At 32.0% G+C, this 18,987-nt stretch overlaps 2 protein-coding genes across 2 annotated transcripts; both read right to left on the bottom strand.

Annotated features, from left to right (window-relative positions):
- Window positions 1–8,387: 8,387 nt before the first annotated feature.
- LOC132625207 (uncharacterized) lies at window positions 8,388–9,780 on the bottom strand. Its single transcript, XM_060340039.1, has one exon. The coding sequence runs from the start codon at window positions 9,712–9,714 to the stop codon at window positions 8,617–8,619; it is 1,098 nt and encodes a 365-aa protein (XP_060196022.1). The 5' UTR covers window positions 9,715–9,780; the 3' UTR covers window positions 8,388–8,616.
- An 8,107-nt stretch (window positions 9,781–17,887) lies between these two features.
- LOC132623759 (uncharacterized) lies at window positions 17,888–18,620 on the bottom strand. Its single transcript, XM_060338574.1, has one exon. It carries the CDS (start codon window positions 18,477–18,479, stop codon window positions 18,006–18,008), a length of 474 nt encoding a protein of 157 aa, XP_060194557.1. The 5' UTR covers window positions 18,480–18,620; the 3' UTR covers window positions 17,888–18,005.
- Window positions 18,621–18,987: the final 367 nt, after the last annotated feature.

The raw sequence follows: 18,987 nt of genomic DNA, 5'->3' as shown, positions 1-18,987 counted from the left end.
TGAACTTTTACCTTATTGGTGAGAATTCGACTCCCCACCTTATAATCATCTCCCTCGTTTCCCCTACCCCATATTTTCTTTTTTATTATTTTAAATCTCTACGATAACTTAAGATGTGACGTTGTTGAGGCCGACAAGTGTCAATGGTGAAATAGGGTCGAAGTTATGTGGCTTCAAGATTGACTCCACCGACAATTTCACCGCATCAACTGCTAATCCTAATTCCAAACTCACACGGCACTCCAACTCTTGTCTCATTCATTTATCAACTAATTATTATTTAGGTGACGAGTGTGAGGCTAGGACCCTTACATTTACCATACTATATACATCCATAGTTTTGATAATTTGTAGCGTTATACACTCTCCCAATCCTAATTTATATTTGCATAAAGTGATGCAAAAAATCAATGAAAATTACTGGTCAAATATCAGTTTATTTGACTTTCAAATAGCAAAAGGTATATTTTTCAAGTAGAAGGAATTATTACTATCTTTTGTGTATGATCAGTAAAATTGACTAAGAAGAGTAAGTGGATGACTTAAAATTCATTAAAAGTCCTCCATATTTTGCACTCAAAGTGTATGTCATAATCATTAAAGAGTCCTATCCACCCACTTAATTAATTCTTGGAAAAATTGGGAGGGGCATGAATTTACGGGAAAATTGTGGGCTTCTATTTTCTACTAGTTGATACTCCATTTGATTACATAAGTCTATGTAAGAATGAAATCAGTAGTCCTCTTTGCAATGAGTGGAAATTGCATCGTTGAAGAAAATTCCAACTTCTGGATTGTCCTTTTCATTGGAAGACTAGATGTTTAATTGACTAGGATCATGTGTGACTTTTTTTTTTTTTTTCATTTTAAATAATGTTTTCATGAAACACATTGTTATGTTATTCCCTTTGTTTATACCCATGGATTTCATTTTATATGATGGTGACTAAGCACAAAATTCAAAATAGTAACTTGTAACTTTAGAAGAAGGAAAGCAATTTTCTGTGACTTTTAGTAAAGTCCTGTGATGCCTATCACTGTAAATAAGTTAAAAGATTTTGGATCTATACCAGTCGGCAGTCGCATTTATAGACCGAACTGTAAGGACTATGGAGTAACAATTTCTGAAAAGAACAGTTGACGAACTAAGCAAACTGAACTTATATTTCAATTTCAATTGAATACCTTGGATCTAGGCCCATATTTAAGTGCATTATAGCCCAGCTCAATGTCATCCATTTGGATCTAGGCCCATTCCCTCGATAGTCTTTGCGGTTGGATTCAAACTCAACGTTCCCTGTTCCTTTTTCTTTCCTTATAAAATTCCTAGAAATTTATCAATAAAGTTTACCTCATGTAATGAAAACTGAAAAGAGATCCTCATAAGTTTAAGCTTATAATTAAATATTGAAATCTTCTAAGCGATACAATAACTTGTTACCTGATATTTAAATCTATTCTCAAGAAGTATGATGGCGTTTATGCAAGTATAGGATTTCTTTGATTTTTGCATTGTTCTAAGAGGACGTTGTAATAAAAAAATGAAGAAGCAAACGCCCCAAGCATATTCCTTATGAATGATTATAATATAGACATTGATGCAGAATAATGATAATGATGGACGAAATGAGTTAATACGAACGAGTTAAAACACAACATATTGAGTCAATAACGCACATGTCATGACCCAACCCTTCAAACTTTTGTTATGGATCGTATATTAGCATGTTCAATATAAAATCATCTTTTTCGTTTTCTGTAACTAACAAATCAAATTTAAACGTGTATGAAATTGTAGAGAGACCTTTTTCTATTATTTGACAAAGTCATTTAGTTCATGTATTAATGAGTTGTGCCCAGATGATCCATTAATAAGTTATTCTCAACTCAACCTGTCCAATTCTAGACGGGTTGTACAGGTTACACTTATATGAAGTTATGAACTAAATTTGGTATCTCTGATCGTGGCTATGGATTTTTTGTCCGCCAAAGAAAATGACAGATTCAAAATAAACCCAAAATAAGGAAAAATATATATTCGAAGAATGGATGAAGGAAAAATAGTAAACATTTCAGCAGGGTAGGGTTTTTTTTTTTTTTTTTTTTTTTTTTTTTTAAGATTTGGTTGGTTAGTGATCACTATCCCATGAAATCTTTCCCATGGTACATTATCATAATTCGTAAGAAGAAAACAAAGTACTAAGAGGAGAGTAAACATCATATTAGTCAGTTCTCAGGACCACTCATTTCACATGTTTCTGAATTATTGAATTATAAATGGTTAAAATAACTGCAATCCCCTAGCTAGAAAATAACAAAATAAAATATATATACAATTTGCAATTTTATTTCTAGGCTGATAGATCATTTTCTTTTGACCCACTGATTTTCTACGTCTTCAGTAAAGACGAAAAATGAATGTCTGTTGACAGCAAAATATTCTTTACTCTATAACTATAAGCTTCGAGAAATTTGAAGGAAAAAAAAAAAGATCACTAAGATAATGTTAAGGACACTCCTCTCTTTCATGACCCCTCTCCCCTTACTATTTTGTTTTGATTTTATATCATCCAAAAAACTACATTGTCTTTTGTTATAGTTGTTTTCTTGGGTTCAATATTATGCTTAAAATTTTCTCATTTTCTTTGAGGAACCACAGATTATTCAAGATTATAAGTTGACTGATCTCATTGTCAAAACAACAAATCTATTTTTATTTTTTGGGATTATGGGATAGGCACGTGAATATATATGGGGAAGACAAATATAGAAAAAGAGAGGTTTGTTTTTTTGTGTGTGTGATTCAATGTTACCATTCCTACAATAATTGCAAAATTTTCCTTCAAGATTATATTCCTGTTAATTATTACTATTTTCTTACAAAACTTTAAAATTTTGTCACCATTATCACTTCAAAAATTGGACAATTCAGTAGTGGAACACTTAAAAGATGAGAATCTTATAAGTAGCTCAGTTGGTTAGTTATATGAACTTTTACCTTGTTGGTCAGGGTTCGATTCCCCACCTTGTAATCCCCTCTCCGTTTTCCTTTCCCCTATCCCCATTTAGGGGGAAAAAAACACTTAAAGATAGGGACTGTCATAATGTCATTCATGGATAACATTAAGTGTAAATAATTTTCTATCTAAATGATATATCCTCCTTAAATAGTGGGACTCATAATCTTAAAAATAAGATATAGTAAGTAAAAGTGACTTGACAATGTAAATTTTCTTTACCGTGACGATATAACTTAAATTCAAGAAAATTAACTAGTGCTTGGAAGATATAAAGTGTGTCACATGTATTAATTAAGTTATAAAGAAGATATTTGATTACTAGATAAACAATGTCAAGTTGGAGCTGGTTGCCATGGATGAATTTTTTGCAGGTCAAAGTAGATGGGAGTGATGATTATAACGAAATTGATAATTTATGCATCAACCACACATCACATGCACTTTCCATATTTTCAGAATTTAATTCCATACTCCTAAAACATAATGAGTACTGGCAATGAGTTCTGATGTTACCCAGTTTGGACCAAAGCCGATTTTTGGAAGGAAATTTATTTTTTCTTATCACTCAGTAGCTAGCAAAAATTTAACTGCACCGAGTGTTTTTAACCAAACCTAATAGCTATGTATGACACGTGTTTGAGCATACATAACTATCACTCACCTACGATTATTAATGTATATTTTAAATATTTATTAAATTCATTAATTATGATAAGTTAAATTGATTTGATGTAACATTTGATGTGGCTACGTATTTAACTTTATAAGTAGCCCATATACCTTAGCTTTCTCTTCACAACTAACCCCATGCACCTATATCCCATAGGCCTACCTAATACTCAAGTTACATTAAATTTGTTCCAATCGTCAATAAATGTGGTAGTTATTTATTTTCTCTTCAATTGTTTCTCTTTCAGGAGAATCACATGTTCCCGAGTCTGATGTTGCGCTCATTCCATGCAAAAAGAACTAGAACAACTTCTTCTTCCTGATGACCTTTGAGGACAGACAATATTTTTCGGTTTATCACCTCAAAAGTCTTCAATTGTTGCATTGTTAGAAAATCTTATTCTTGGCATGATGAGATGACATAGTTTTATTTGAATGATTAGGAACTCCTAATGTCAAAGCAACCTGCTTCATCCCATACGAGCAAAGTACAAACGTTGAAGAACATAGTACAGCACTTGCTATGCACATATTATTTTGCTAGTAAGGATGACATTGTTCTAGCAATACCATCACCATACATGACAGACGATGTGATAAATAATATTGCATATTATCTTCTTAATTAACTATGTAGAGCTTCTTAATTATTCCCTTCTCCCAAATTAACCGTCACTCTAGCTCAAAAGAATTATCCCAAAATAATTATCATTTCGAACTATATCCTTAATTGCAAAATATTTAAGATGAGTTCAATTTAATTTTATCAATTAGGAGTAATTTAGTAATTTCTAGTATATAACCTGTATTTTATTGTCTTTTAATGAACATGAAAAGAGCTAAAGCGATTGTTAAAATGGAACAAGGGAATATATTAGATATTTTAAAACAATTTCGCTCTACTGGTACTACGTTTCTTCACTAGACATATTGACAACTTTTAAATTATGGAAAACCGAATATTATTTCCTTAATATTTCTCTTCTTCGAATGCAGACTCATAGAGATATGCCCACAAGAATTTATGATACGAAGTTCCAAATTCATGTTGGGGTTTGTTTTCAAACACATGACTACAACGGATTCGAGATAATTCTTCACAAAATTTCATACTTAATTTGACCAAGAAGAGCTCACTTTAGACCGTTCTGTTTTATATCTCCCAATGGTTTGCTTGACAAATCATCAAGATCAAATTATGTGGTGTATCATATTTTCTTTTGAATTTTACTTGTATACTCCGACCCTATAAATAATCTTTATTCTATTAGATCAATTTAATCTATTATGATTTGCTTTATTTCTTAGGCAACTAATTTGATTTAATATACACATTATTAGAATTATTTTTTAAATGACCTAATCCGATCAAAGTTTATTTACAAGCTCACGTTTGGCTATAGATTTTGAAAGCATATTTTGAAGATTTGTTTTCAAATCTTTGTTTCGCCATAGAATTTTGACAGATTTTGAAGACAAATCTTCAAATTCCAAAATCTGACTCAAACTTGTTTTTGGGCCAAGATCTATGTTTTGGCCTTTTCAAAACTTTTAAAAACTATCCCAAACTATTACTTATATTTTATTAAAAAAAAAATCTCATCTATTTATGACCCAACTAATTCTATCTAACATGTTCCTCTATTAAAGTCGTATCTACCATATTTTCACAGTTAAAACAGTCTTTTCTATAAAGTAAACGAGTTAATAAGCTAGTTACTACCATTGTTTTTTTTGTTCTTGAACGGGTGGATCTTTGTATTGTAATTTGAATTGTAGTAACTAATAAGTCTGTTATTAGCAATTGTAAAATATCACGTTTTGCATAATTTGGGATTAGCAAGTATGTATGTTTTGTATGGTTCAGTAGTCTTGATAGTTTTTAGAACTTATGGTATAAGTAATGTTTCATGTTTTTCAAAACAAAAAGTGAAATATGTTTTGAAAAACTATGACCAAACACATTTTCAAAACTTGAAAAACTTCATCCAAATCAAGTTTTTCAAATTTGTTTGGGAATCTTTGGCCAAACGCTAGCTTAGTGTGTGTCTGTATATATATAAACTAAGGCCCCGTTTGGTCATAAATACCAAAAAAAAATCACTTTTTTTGGAATTTTTGAAGTTGGAGTTGTGTTTGGCCATAGTTTTTGAAATTGTAGTTTTTGGTGAAATGTAGTGTAAAAAAGTTAAAAAATTTTGAAAAACAAGTTTTTTTCGTTTTTGGTATTCCGAAGTTGTATTCCGAAAAAAAGTGAATATTTTTTATGGCCAAATGCTAGAAGTAAAAAAAGTGAAAATTTTTTAGAAAAAAGTGAATAATATTTATGGCCAAACGCCCACTAAACTTCATTCTTTTCCCATTTGAGTAAAGAAGAATAAGAAGTTTCACAAGTATGTGTCCTTTCTTAAAGCAAACGGAGTACCAAGACTCAATATCTAATTATGACGCATGACTTTAATTGTCACCAAGGATTGTGTCTAGAAGCAACCTCATAATGAAATTCCATCCAATTTTCCAAAACTTAAACTTTGCTTGCTGCAATCATAGTGAGAAATGATAAAATTAAAGCAAAAGAAAAAGAAGTAAAAAAAGAGAGTTGAAAAGAACTCTAAAGGAATATGACAAGTACTATAGTTTCCATTCAAAGAGATAAAAGAAAGTCAAAAAGTTCTTTAAGAAGCTTGAAGCATACATTGAAAGACCAACACTAAAGATTTATTCATTCTAATTTATTTTTAGAAAAAGGAAAATCAAAGGAAGATTTCTAAGACAACCCGCCATTCACGGCAGGCAGACAAAAGTCCAATGAAATAGGTATTGGTCTGTGACTTTTATTTATCTATTTTATTTTGAGCTTTTATATTGACAAATACAAAATAATTTTATAATATCAAGTGACCTCAAAAAAACTATTGATAATCGTTCATAGTGAAATTAGTAAACTGAAAAAGTAGGTAAATAACTGACTATAACATGTTAAAATACACCCGATAACATAAAAATTCTTTACACGGATAATGTATATAAATTAATTTTTTTTATCTTTTTGTTTTTATATCATTTAATTGTAGCATATGACTCTCGCCATCAGCTCCAAATGGTGCCATGCCCCTATGCAACTTTCACTTACATACATATTTGATATGTGGACAAATCAACGCATTGTGGAGAAGGTTGTCTGTGGATGAGGGGTCCCTCCAATATTTATTAGTGCCCAACGACCGTATTATGCTACATTGGCACTGATGAATTTAATTTGCCTTCTCCATATCTATGCCTTATCCAAAAAGAAGCTCGAAGAATCACACTTCATGAAATTAGAAAAATAATAATTTTATTAATTAGTTTTGTCTCATGTTGTACATTACTTAGGAATTACTTTTTGGTTGCAATGGAGATGAAATGTAGGTACCTGTTGTATAAGGTCATTTGGTACTTGGTAGGCAAGGTTTAGGGCCAGAACCAGAGGGCGGGAGGAGTTCATCTTTAAAAAATTATAGTATTATATATTAATGTCATAACGCCATAACTAGAATTAACAAGGTAAAATAAACATATGTAAAGCACGAATACATAATTTATAGATAAAAAAGTTGGGGCTTTTATGCAGAATTTTCAAGCATTAAATGCTTGAGAGCGAAATGGTCATGGAACTGGTGGAGGAAACAATGGTTGTTAATAAATGTTGGTGGAAGAAAAGGCTACTATGTTGGTACAAGTCTCTGTCTTTAAAACAAATAGAGAAAGAAAGGAAGAAAATAAATGAATTTATGGACAATACTACGATAAAGGAAAATAAATCTATGGTTCTAAAAAGTAAAAACTGATGACCATCTTTATTTGAGTGAAAGAGGAAATATTTTGAAAGAAAATAAAAATAAAATAAAAGCAAACCAAAAATTGACACCACAAAAGTATTTACTACTGGTGTCTGTTCTCTCTTCTTTCTGTCTGTCTTTCTTTCTCTGTGTTTGTTATTTTTTTATTTTGATGGTGATCCGATCAATTTGTGCACACCTTTCATTAATTCATTATATAACCTGTTCGACTTACAAGTACAGTTGCCAAGATAATATTGCCCGCTAAGAGTACATCAGAGGGACACACAAAATATTGTAACTGAAATCGAGCCTGAGATTTTCGAATTGTTACTCTCATACTTCAATATCATAAACGAGAGATCACAATTTAAATTTCAATTGGCGCAAAAATATTATGTAGCTAATTTTTTTTTTCCACATACAGTTTCTAAGTTTTGATGGATAAAGTGACTTTATATCTGTATTATTACAAAGTTCTGTGTCAGATACTCATAGAATAGTCAAAGATGAGCACAAACTAATTTCGTTACAAATCAATATTTCAATCTTGTTAGGTACCCATCATATCTCTGATGAAGTGGCAATATCAATCATAATTAAGCATGCTACACACCACTTGGCATGATAATTATCTATTTGTCAGAAATGAAATTCAGAATAAGCTTCATCTCTCACTAATAGACTAACAGAATCACACTAAGAGACATAATAATAGGTACAGCATTTAACTGCAGATTAGTAAAATACGCATTAGCTAATTACTAGAGTAGGTACAGCATTTACTGCAGATGAATATGTGTATCTTACCCTTAGTTGAGGTTAAGCGATCCCTACAATGTTTTAATTATTGATTTTATTTTTTAGCAAATATACGTACAAAAACTTATATTCATAGCCATATATCATTAAAATTCCTTCATAATTATACATAAAACACCCAAAAATAATCTGTTGTTTAATACTTTAATTAACACTTTATCTAATAGCTTAGAACAAAAAAAAAAAAAAAAAGGATAACAACATCAATCATAACTGGGACACATAACATATATTTTGGCTCACTATGGTTATAACTTTTTTGTTTTCAATTGTTGAACAATTGTTCAAGGCATGTTCTCGAACTCCTCTTCATTCTCAAAGTTGTTGTTGTTGTACTCATTGGTGCCATAAGAGTTCCTGTTGTTGTACTGTTGGTTCATTGCAGCAAATTCCCTTGCATTTTCATATGGATTCCTTGCATGTTTCCCAGCATTTATATCATAGTAGAATTTCCCATTTCCCAAGAACCTTGTGTCACTCATCCCTTGCTGCTGGTGCACCCTGTAATTAGCCTTACCAGAGTTGTAGTTATTGTAGTTGGTGGAGTAGCTCTGTTCTTGATTGTTGTTGTTGTTGTTGTAATTAGCAGAGTAGCTCTGTTCTTGATTGTTGTTGTTGTAATTGTTTCCGTAATTTGTTGGGTTGGTGCTGTAACTCCTAGCACTCAATCTTGTTTCGGTCAACCCTTGTTGCTGGTAGTTATTGTTGTTGTTGTTGTTGTAGTAAGTGTTAGCAGCGTTATAGTACTGCTCCTCATCGTCGTCGTTGTTGTTGTTATTAATGTTGTTGGTGTTGTCGTTGTTGTAGTACTGTTGGTTGTTGCTGTAGAGGCTGTCGCCGCTGTAGAATTGTTGCTGCTGGTTGTTGTGGTGGTTCTTAGTACTAAAATCACTGACGCCATTATAGTACTGTTCTTGGTTGTTGTTGTTGTTGCTGCTGCGGTAATTGGTGGGACCACTGTAGAATTGGTTGTTATTTGTGTTGGTGGTAGAGGCAGTAGTGTGCTTGGTCGTAAACTCGTTGTTGTTGTTGTTGAAATTGTTTTTGTTTGTGTTGTCTTCAGCGACAGTCACGTAAGAAACAGGGTTGTAATTTTTGGGAAGGTACTTGCTGTTGGGAAGATTGTTGACATTGGGGTTGTTGGTGTTAGTGGTTGTGGGGGTGGAAACAGATTCATGACCATAAAGACCATAGGCACCATTTTCATTTTCAGGCATGAAAGTTGGCTCTTGCTCTTTGTTGGGAACAACTGTTTGTGTCTCTTTTTCACCATTGTTGCTTGGGACTTTGTTGAAAAATTGGCCATCCCTTGCATGAATTTGGAGTGAGGACAAGAGAGTAAGGAGGAAAATGAGGGAGAAATTTTTGGCAATGGAAGCCATTTTGGAGAGGTAAAAAAGAAAGAGATGAGAATTTGTGTTATGTTAGTTCTTCTATGCCTGTGAACTTGCAGTGGACTGTCTTTATATAGAGACTCTTTATCCCTCATTTTTGTGTGTATACTTTTTTTCTTTTGAATTTCTTATTAGTTCCAATTTCTTTATTTTTTTCCCATTCTCTTTATTTTTGAGTGAAGAGTGATTATATCTCCCTCCAATTTTCATGCTTATTAGGTGCAAATGGGGACAGGAAAAATGGAAGGAAGAAACTGGTCCCCATGCGTAATTATAGCACTTTAACAAAAGGGTTCTTCATTAGATGGATGTTTATAATTCGTATCAAGTTTAATTTTTATATGGTAACAAAATCGTTACGTATATTAAAAGTAATTAAGGATAACTATTTATAGTAAATGAATCGATAATTCATAAGACAGATAACTTACTATAATATGTTAAAATTACTATTATTATAAAAGTTACTGTATTATATTTCTAACGTATGTATACTATGTATAAGTTAAATTCAATTTATCTGACTTGTTTTAGTTATTGTACTAATTTCCTCTAGAACCGTACGTTTATTATATATGGCACTTGCAGAAAACAACAATTATATGGATTTTAACTTTGTCCTTAAGATTCAGTCATGCGGCTCAAAAGCGTAATCCTTATGCTTTAGCTGAATAATCGCAGTATTTTTTTTTCTTTCCATATATTTAACTCAATTAACTTTTCAAGAACACAACAAAATCAGTAAGGATTCTAAAGAAAATAACTTTAAGCTTTTAGGGTTTACGCAACTTTTGATGCATCAGGCAAAGGATCCCGAGGTGGTAGGTTGTAAGTAAGTAAAATCCTGGCCAAAATTTCCCACTACATTAACTCAATTGGCAATCAAAATAAATGTGAAACATAAATTGGTAACTAATTTCATTTTGTTAGGTACAGTGGTTAAATTTCCTTTATTCAACTGTTAAGACATAAGAATCGGGCTTTTCTTTACGATTGAGCTGGTATGACCGTAAATTAGGAATGTAGTCAAATCAAGGTTAAAGTACTAACAAAGTTTTCAAAATTCTTCTTAGCCACTTTCAAAATCTACTGACCCGACTAAAATTTTCTAATGGATGCTATTGGATTTCATGTTAAAGACAAAAATAACAGATGAATGACAGGTGATGGAGTTCCTCTATCTCTAACTGTTAAATCAAAAGTTCGAGTTATATTTGAATATAAACAAAAATCATTCATGATCATTTGAGTTTATGGAATAACAGCGCCCCCCCCGCCCCCAACCCTCCTCTTCCACTCCCTCTTACTTCCTTCGTTTCAATTTATGTGGCATATTTCGCTTTGCGAAAGTCAATTTGACGAATTGTTGAAGCTAAATTGGATTCAATCAACTCAATAAGTTGTAATTCTATACGAAAAGTACTATTCTATAAGTTGTAATTCTTCTCATGTTCATATGGTGAAAAAATACATTTAATAATGCTGATCAAAGTTTACGAATCTCGAAAGACGAAAAATGCAACAAAAAAGTATTTACTGGGAGGTAGAACCAAAAAAGAGTTAATTGAAACTACAACAAAGAAAAAATAAAGACAAAAAGAGAAATTAAAGACTAATATAAAGGAGAGAAAAAGAGAAGGCAAGTAGAAAGAAAGGAAAACGAGTGAGGAGATTGAAGGGAAAATAGGAAGGTGAAGAGGCGGGGATTGAGGAGTGGCTGTGAAAGCAAAATGTAGTGTGGGGAACATTGAAAGTTATGGGATTCGAATGTCACACACACACCATGTGCCTTACTCTTCAATAGATTAATTATGTCAAATAGGGGTACCCTTTTTTACTTATTATGCTCAAATTTTCCTACTACTCTATCTCAATTGTGCATGCTTAGGCATGGAAAATATTATGGACAAAGGTTGTGATGAAATGGTAAGTATTCCTTCATCTTTAATCACAGATTTCGTGTTCGTGACCTGGATATGAAAATACCCTAATATGTGACTTTTCGATGCAAATCCTTATTTAGTCAGGCCCTAATACGAGTATTAGACACCAAGTGAAAAATAATAGTAGAAAATATATGAAAACTACTTATCTACCCTCGCATTTAAAGTAACAACGATTTAAGTGTTACAAACTAAACCGAAAATAGTTAACATTTATACACTGGAGTTCTTCTTACAATACATAAAAGAAAATTATAGGTGACTGTCTATAATAAATTAAACTAGTTAATTGAAAAATAAAATAGACAACCTATTACAACATGTTAAATTACAGAATAATTTATGATGTCGATATATAATAAGTTAGATATAAGTGAAAACACATATCAGTCAGTCATGCTTATGTGACAGAATTATATTTACAACTATACAAGATACATATTTTGCGCATCCTTTTGCTCCTTGGTGACCGGAACCCTTAACTTTCGGTTGGAGGTGCAAACACCAAATAACTCATCATATTACCGACAAATATTCAGTGTGGCATCCACTTTTTACTTAATGTTTTGTCACTTAATTATAATAATTGTTTAGCACGTGTATTTAACACTTGACGTTATATAAATAATTCGCGATGCATGTGTCGAGTACACATAAATGTTTTCAGCTCTATCAATTGGTAGCTCAATGTGCAAGTTTAAACTCCCAAAGGCCCCTACATAAAACAAAAAAGTTAGTACTTGAAACACCCCAAACCAATAAAGAAAGAAACACATGGAGTTAAAGATCAATAAATTGAAGAAGACGGGATACTTAATTGCACTAAGTGCAATCCCAAATTTAGGAGGAGAGATTAAATAATAAATATTGTTCATCTTTTAATTAGCAATTACAAAATTCCTTCTTTTTTTTTTTTTTGGCCGTTTGATCAGAAAAAAGCGTATGCAAATCAAAAGTAATTGACAGTTGAGTTGGTTGAAAATTAATGGCACATTGATCCCAGTCCCTATATTTCCCTCTTTTGACTTATTTTCTGTTTTTTACTACGTTGTATTTATTGATATTTATTTCAAAATGTATTGATAGGGGCCTCCATTCTTTTTTTGGATTTATGATCAAGGCGACTACTCTTACAAATTGTTGGCTTGTACACTTATAGTTGTATTAGAAATAAATATTTCTAACAATTTATGAACCTCGTCTTAAAAGCTTGATGAAATATTGGAAGAATCATATTCAATGCCGCAAAATAATATCGACCTAAAAATTAAAATAAATTTAATTTTGATCCAATTTTTCAAAGGGAGGACTATTAGAAAGTGTGCAGTTCAACCACCCAAATTAAGATAGATTTCTGAATTGGTGTAAGAAGTCCAATGGAGTTAGTTATATGTTCTTAAAGTGATGCATGTGGATACTGTATGAGAAATTAAGAATCTAAAAGTCCAGCATGTTGTTATTGAGAGGGAATTATGTTCTAGGGGTTAGACTAATCACCAAAAGAATGAAATTAATTTTATAGCAGTGGTGATCGAATTACCTTAGCTTCCGTGTACCTAAATAATCTTGCGAGGTATCTACTATCTCCAATCAACACATTGAGCTCTAACAATCACAAGTTAGACATATAATAGAAACTACATAATATTTCTTGTTCCTATTGAGATTTGTAGACATATAATAAAAACTACTTAATATTTCTTGCTCCTATTGAGATTTGAACTAATTATGATCTGGCATCATTTTCACTCACTTGATCGATTAATATATCTCGCCCGTGAGTGCAAATTACAATTTGAACCATATTATCACGAAGACAGTGGTAGGCCAATTTATATATTCCTACTCTCCTTTAATTATGTTAGACAGAGGCAGATTTAGGATTAAATTGTAGGGGTCAACATTTTATATTTTTAGCACTAAACCATTATATTTCTAAAGTTATGAGTTCATATCTACTATTTATTGTAATTTTAGTAAATTTTTATACATAAATTTATACCTCGCAGCAAAAGCTTGGGGTTCAATTGAATTGAACCCCAAGTTATAGTGTTCCATCCGCCTCTGATGTTAGAGGAGATAAAATTTGGCAATGAAAAGAGCAGTCATCTGATCAGTTTAAATTTGGGTGAGTTAATAACAAAGGCAGATGCACAACGCCGGTATCGGGTTCGTCTGAACCTTGTACATTTGATGCGAAATATAAATTTACATGCAAAAGCAAAAATTCATAAATGCAACAAATAGTAGATATGAACATTTAACTTTAAAAGTATAATAAGTTCAATGCTAAGAACTTTAAAGGTTGAACCCATAAAACTTAAATTATAGATTCACTTGTAGTTAATACCCGCATATCTATTAACTCAATTAATTTTTATCTGCTCAAATTCATTCCACCTAACTGATCTTAACTAATATGTAACTGAAATTGACTCATGAGAGACCTTGTTAATATATTTAAATAATTTTAATTTGATATATGTTATATATATAACTATAATAATGAAGAAAAAAAATATTATTAATTTTGTTGGGTAATTAAAACAAATTATATAAAAATAAATCGGTAAAAATTGGATGAATTGAGCTATGATCCGTTATTTAACAATTTTGACTCAATCCATTTCAGCACAACTAATGTTTGGGCAGCTAGGTTTATGCCAATCATTTATTTAGCTCACTTTGATATGACTAAATTCGCTCAAATCCTCCATTTGCCAACCTCTAATTACGTGAGGAGGGAGAGTGTGGCGCGGGGAGTGACAATCTGATTTAGGGTTTATCCTAGTAATGGTGTAAAGTGTATCATGGTAGGGTTGGACCTTGGTTGCAGGCCATGCCCTATAATGAAGTAGACCTACCCATAAATTATGGCTTGATTGACTGTACAGTACTCGACGAACTGCACTAGAAATGTGGTGGTTGGGGGTAGCCCAAGATAAGACCTAGAGCTAGCCACAATGGCACATAAGTGGTTAAACTATTTAACTACCCCTCTTACTTGATTTTATAGGAGTTAAATACATATTGTACTATTTTTTTCAAAATATTTAGTACATGTTAATAGCACGTGAAAATTTGTATACGTTAGAAGTTTAATTTTCTTGCACGTTCTATAGAAATGCTTCATATAACATGTAGAAGTTTGTTCATTTCTATTTATATCCAGCGTGTTCTCAATTAAGAGTTTAATACAACTTTAAATTATTTGCGAAAGAGATGCTCATTTCTATTTGTTCTAATAACAATCTTTGATTGAGTGTATTAACCGTAGAGACACGGAGCGGGTGTAATTTTCCAACAAAATTATTCAAAGTCAATGAAATTTATATGAAGGCCTTAGGAAAATTTTAATATGTCTAGGTTAAGTTTAAATTATGCAACTTTTTCTGATTTCAGATAAACAACTCTGAAGTGATTACTTTAAAAATTAAATGTACCTAATCTTTGCTTATTCGCTTTCATTTTTCTTTTCTTTTAAGAGATACATGACAAATTATTCAATTGTGATTTAGAAAATCATATAATTTAATAGGTAAAATAATACTCTCTCCCCCTCTCTTCCACCCCAACAAAAAAGAAAAAAGAAAAAAGATCTTCTAAAGTCCCTCCGAAGTAAAATCATGAGATTTGAAGTTCTTCCATGGAAACTCATAAAGTCCAAAAGCTTAAAAAAAAAATCCCATTTAAACATGATTAATTAAGAAGTCTGGATTTCAAAATCCATTAACTTTGACTGACAAAAAGGAGGAATAATTAAAATTTTGCCCTAATCAGCTCCATTTTATTATTTCTATTAAATGGACTAACAAGAAGCACATTGATATGATTTGATAGAAGTTAATTAGGGAGTGATTATGCCCCATCTCTTGGGATAGACAACAGAAGGGGGACAATTAGTTCAATTAAACTAACTTTATTGTCAACCTTTGTATTAGTTGAAACGAGCAATCCATCCACAAGAAAGAAAAAACTAAAAAGAAAAAGCCAAACAAATATAAAGAGTTTGACTAATCAATTCTCTCTCTCTCTTTCTTTTTCACACTCTTTTTCTTGGGTTTAGTAATTTGGTGCGCGATTAGCGGCCATGGTAATTGAAATCCACTATGTATTTTAATTAATTATTTAAAAAGTTGAAATTATATCTCTGCTAAATTTGGAAATGTTATTATTTGGACAAAAGATCCAATTAGCAATGTCTCAAAGTCTTGTGTTCTTTAGATAATTCTAGAAGAGGAGTCAATCCAGGAGATAATATCGGAGAAATTAGAGCAGTTTCATTTTCATGTATTCATATAAGCTCCACCTTCATCTTTGATAATTCTTCTTAGGCCGCCCCACCCCTAAAGACATCAAAGAGGAAAATAAACAATCTTTTTTAAAAGTACTCTAGTAAAATAATTTTTCCATTTTCTGGTATTATGTGTTACCTTGAATATGAAGCATTAACACATATAAATTCGAATCAAGTGTCTAATTAGGCATGTATTCATAGACAAATTAAAACTTTGGTTTATTTGTAATTATATCCTTTTGTAATAGTACTACATCACAGAGTTACCACTTACTCCTAATTGTTTTACTTATGTGTACAATTAAGTTTTCCAGTGAATATTTTATTTCATGTGGGATAACAAGTGTTTAAAAAGGCCCCTTGCTTTGTTTGTTCCATCGCTATGAGGATGACTTGCTCTCATTAATTGGATATTTGAAATTTTACATTTGTTCTTGTTTTCGTTTATTGTTATTATAAAGAAGAGTTCTTCTTAACTTTTTTTTTTTAAAATTCTTTTCTCTTCTCAATCAATTACCACTAATAACGGAGTCAAGTTGACATTTTAGTTAATTTTGGAAGACGAATTCCTATTTCTTTTATATTTAGAGAAATAAGTATTGGAATAAACATATTTGGGCAAGATAGAAGCGATAATGGAAAGAAACAGGATCATATGAACATCATATTCGACAAATGGAAATGGCCTCAAATACAAAAAAAGTGCGCCACAATGAGCACAAGTTTTTAATAAAGATAAGACGAAATGGCATATTGACAATGAAAGCAAGTCTATTTTACTACCACCAATGGCGATGGGATGAAGAACATCCTTCCATTTTTAATTAAAAATTTCGTGTTCGAGCTTGATGTATATGGGAAAAAAATTGGTAGGAAATGTGTCTATTCGACGTGAATCCGAATTAGTTGAAGTCCCAATACAATAACCAACCCCGGTGAGAAACTATAAAAGAAACAAAGAAAGTCTATTTCACTATTTAAGAGCATGTGCGTTTCGTCTTAATTCAACAGAAACTCACATGCAGGGTCACTATTGGAGGTTTACATTTCCTTAACTGGAATGGAAAGTATGGTATCCATACAAAATAAGTTGGATGTTTGTTGAATTGTTGGTTGCCTTCAACTAATTAATGTTTACCTGTTGCACTTGTAGCTGTCTACTACAGCATTTTCTATTACAAGGAAGAAAACCGTGTTACATTATCCTTGATTAATAGGATGCATACTTCTAATTATGGGTATAAGGGCATCCAAAGACATTTACAAAGGACTTAAACCAATTTACTATTGCTTCAAGTTTTTTGGGTTAGATGCTCAACTAAAGCAAATCTTTGATAAAACTGTTATGAAACATGTATGTTCGTTCATTAGGGCTCAGTTAAGTTACATAAGGTCCCACGCCAGATTACAAGGGCATCCAAAAGAATTTATAGAAGTCTTGGGGTTCTAAATTGAATGCTCAAACTTCTTGTACTTATCAATCATATCCTCTCAGTATGGCCTTAATAGAGACATGATGCTCCCTTGAGAAAATATAGTATAGTACTACCAAAATGTAACAATCTTCTTAAGCCACTTCAATCAAAATTGAGCTTAAGTGTTTTTTTTTTTTTTTTCCTCCACCAAAGCACCTATTTCAAACATGAAAGTTGAAATTGCTAGTTTAACCAATTCACCAGTCACTGAATTAGTTCCATCCATAACTTTTACTATTAACAGCACTAGAAATAAATCATTTCTCGCGGTTCGATTTATTTAGCAATTTGTTAAGATGATCATTGAGTTCAATCCCAAACTTCATTCTACCTAAAGCATACAACTGTTGCTTTGAACATTGTGTCTGAAGCAAGAAAAAAAAAAAAAGCATTTATCCAATATATAAGCAGTTCTTTTATGCAGATATATACTTCCTATTTACTAATTTGAGATAATTTCTTGACCAAATCTTTGTTAGAAAATATCAAGGGAAACATATATTCCCAATTTAGGATTGAAGAAAACAAAACTAGGAACAACCTTATCACAAACAAGCTCCAAATTCAAGAATCTGACCCATCAATTGGAAAAGGGTTCCATAACAGAAGAGAGAACAACAAGAGATTAGGCACAATAAATGGAATCAAAGGGTGAACATCACTCCCAAAGGGTCTCCTTTTAAACCTTTTCCTCACATATTGTCTCCTCTCTTCATCTCCCCACTGAGCTTCCTCTATCCCTTTAGCCAGTACCAGTGGTGGGGGTTGTTGATATGGGCATTTGGACCTCCATGAAGTTTCAGGTGCCCCAAGTCTTGAAACCCTTTTCAGGAAAACTGAGAAAGACCATTTCAGATACACTGAAGGGAAAGTGTTGGTGGAAGATTTGGTGCATAGAATTGGTGGATAGTCCCAGTTGAGATAACATGGGACTTGGCTAGAAATGAAGATTTGGGAATCAAATGTTGGTTTAGTTGTGGGATTGGTTATGATGTGTGTTAATGCTTGGATTCTTTGATCCCATGTTGTGTATTCCATTTTTTGGTTATCATTGTTTTCTTGTTGAGAGGTTATCCTTAGCTGGGTTACCTGGCCAACTTGGAGGAGGATTTGGAATGTGGGGAGAAGCTAGTGTTGCTTTTGGCATAATTTCAGTTTGACCCCTACTGTTTTGAATATTGCAAATTGGCCCCCTGAGTCCTGAGCACTGAAAATAATTCATTTTTTTTGTGGGGAATGTCCTTCAAAGGCACTGGTCTTTAATTTTTGCTCCTAAAATTTAAAATCTTTAATTATTTTCCCTTCGCCTAAAAACCCATGGGTTTCAGGTTCGAACCCCCGCTCAGTTAAATATTAAAAAAATAAAATCGCAAGGCAGAAGTTTATAGCAAAATTAGGCCTATTCAGGCAGAAGTAAGGTAAACTTTTACTCAAATTTTGGCTTTAATGCAAATCTCTACCTTACGGCTTAACTTTTGCCCAAAATTAAGGCTAAGGTTTATAAAATTCCAACTAAGTTAAAAAAAAATTGCCTTAAGGCAGAATT

The sequence above is a fragment of the Lycium barbarum genome, chromosome 12, assembly GCF_019175385.1.
Source record: "Lycium barbarum isolate Lr01 chromosome 12, ASM1917538v2, whole genome shotgun sequence".
In the NCBI taxonomy this organism is placed as follows: Eukaryota; Viridiplantae; Streptophyta; class Magnoliopsida; order Solanales; family Solanaceae; genus Lycium; species Lycium barbarum.
The sequence above is the reverse complement of the archived record's forward strand: the minus strand, read 5'-3'. Positions and strand labels throughout refer to the sequence as shown.

Excerpts from the sequence above, each read along its gene's own strand:
- LOC132623759 (XM_060338574.1), bottom strand. The coding sequence starts at position 18,479 with ATGGAATACACAACATGGGATCAAAGAATCCAAGCATTAACACACATC.
- LOC132625207 (XM_060340039.1), bottom strand. The coding sequence starts at position 9,714 with ATGGCTTCCATTGCCAAAAATTTCTCCCTCATTTTCCTCCTTACTCTC.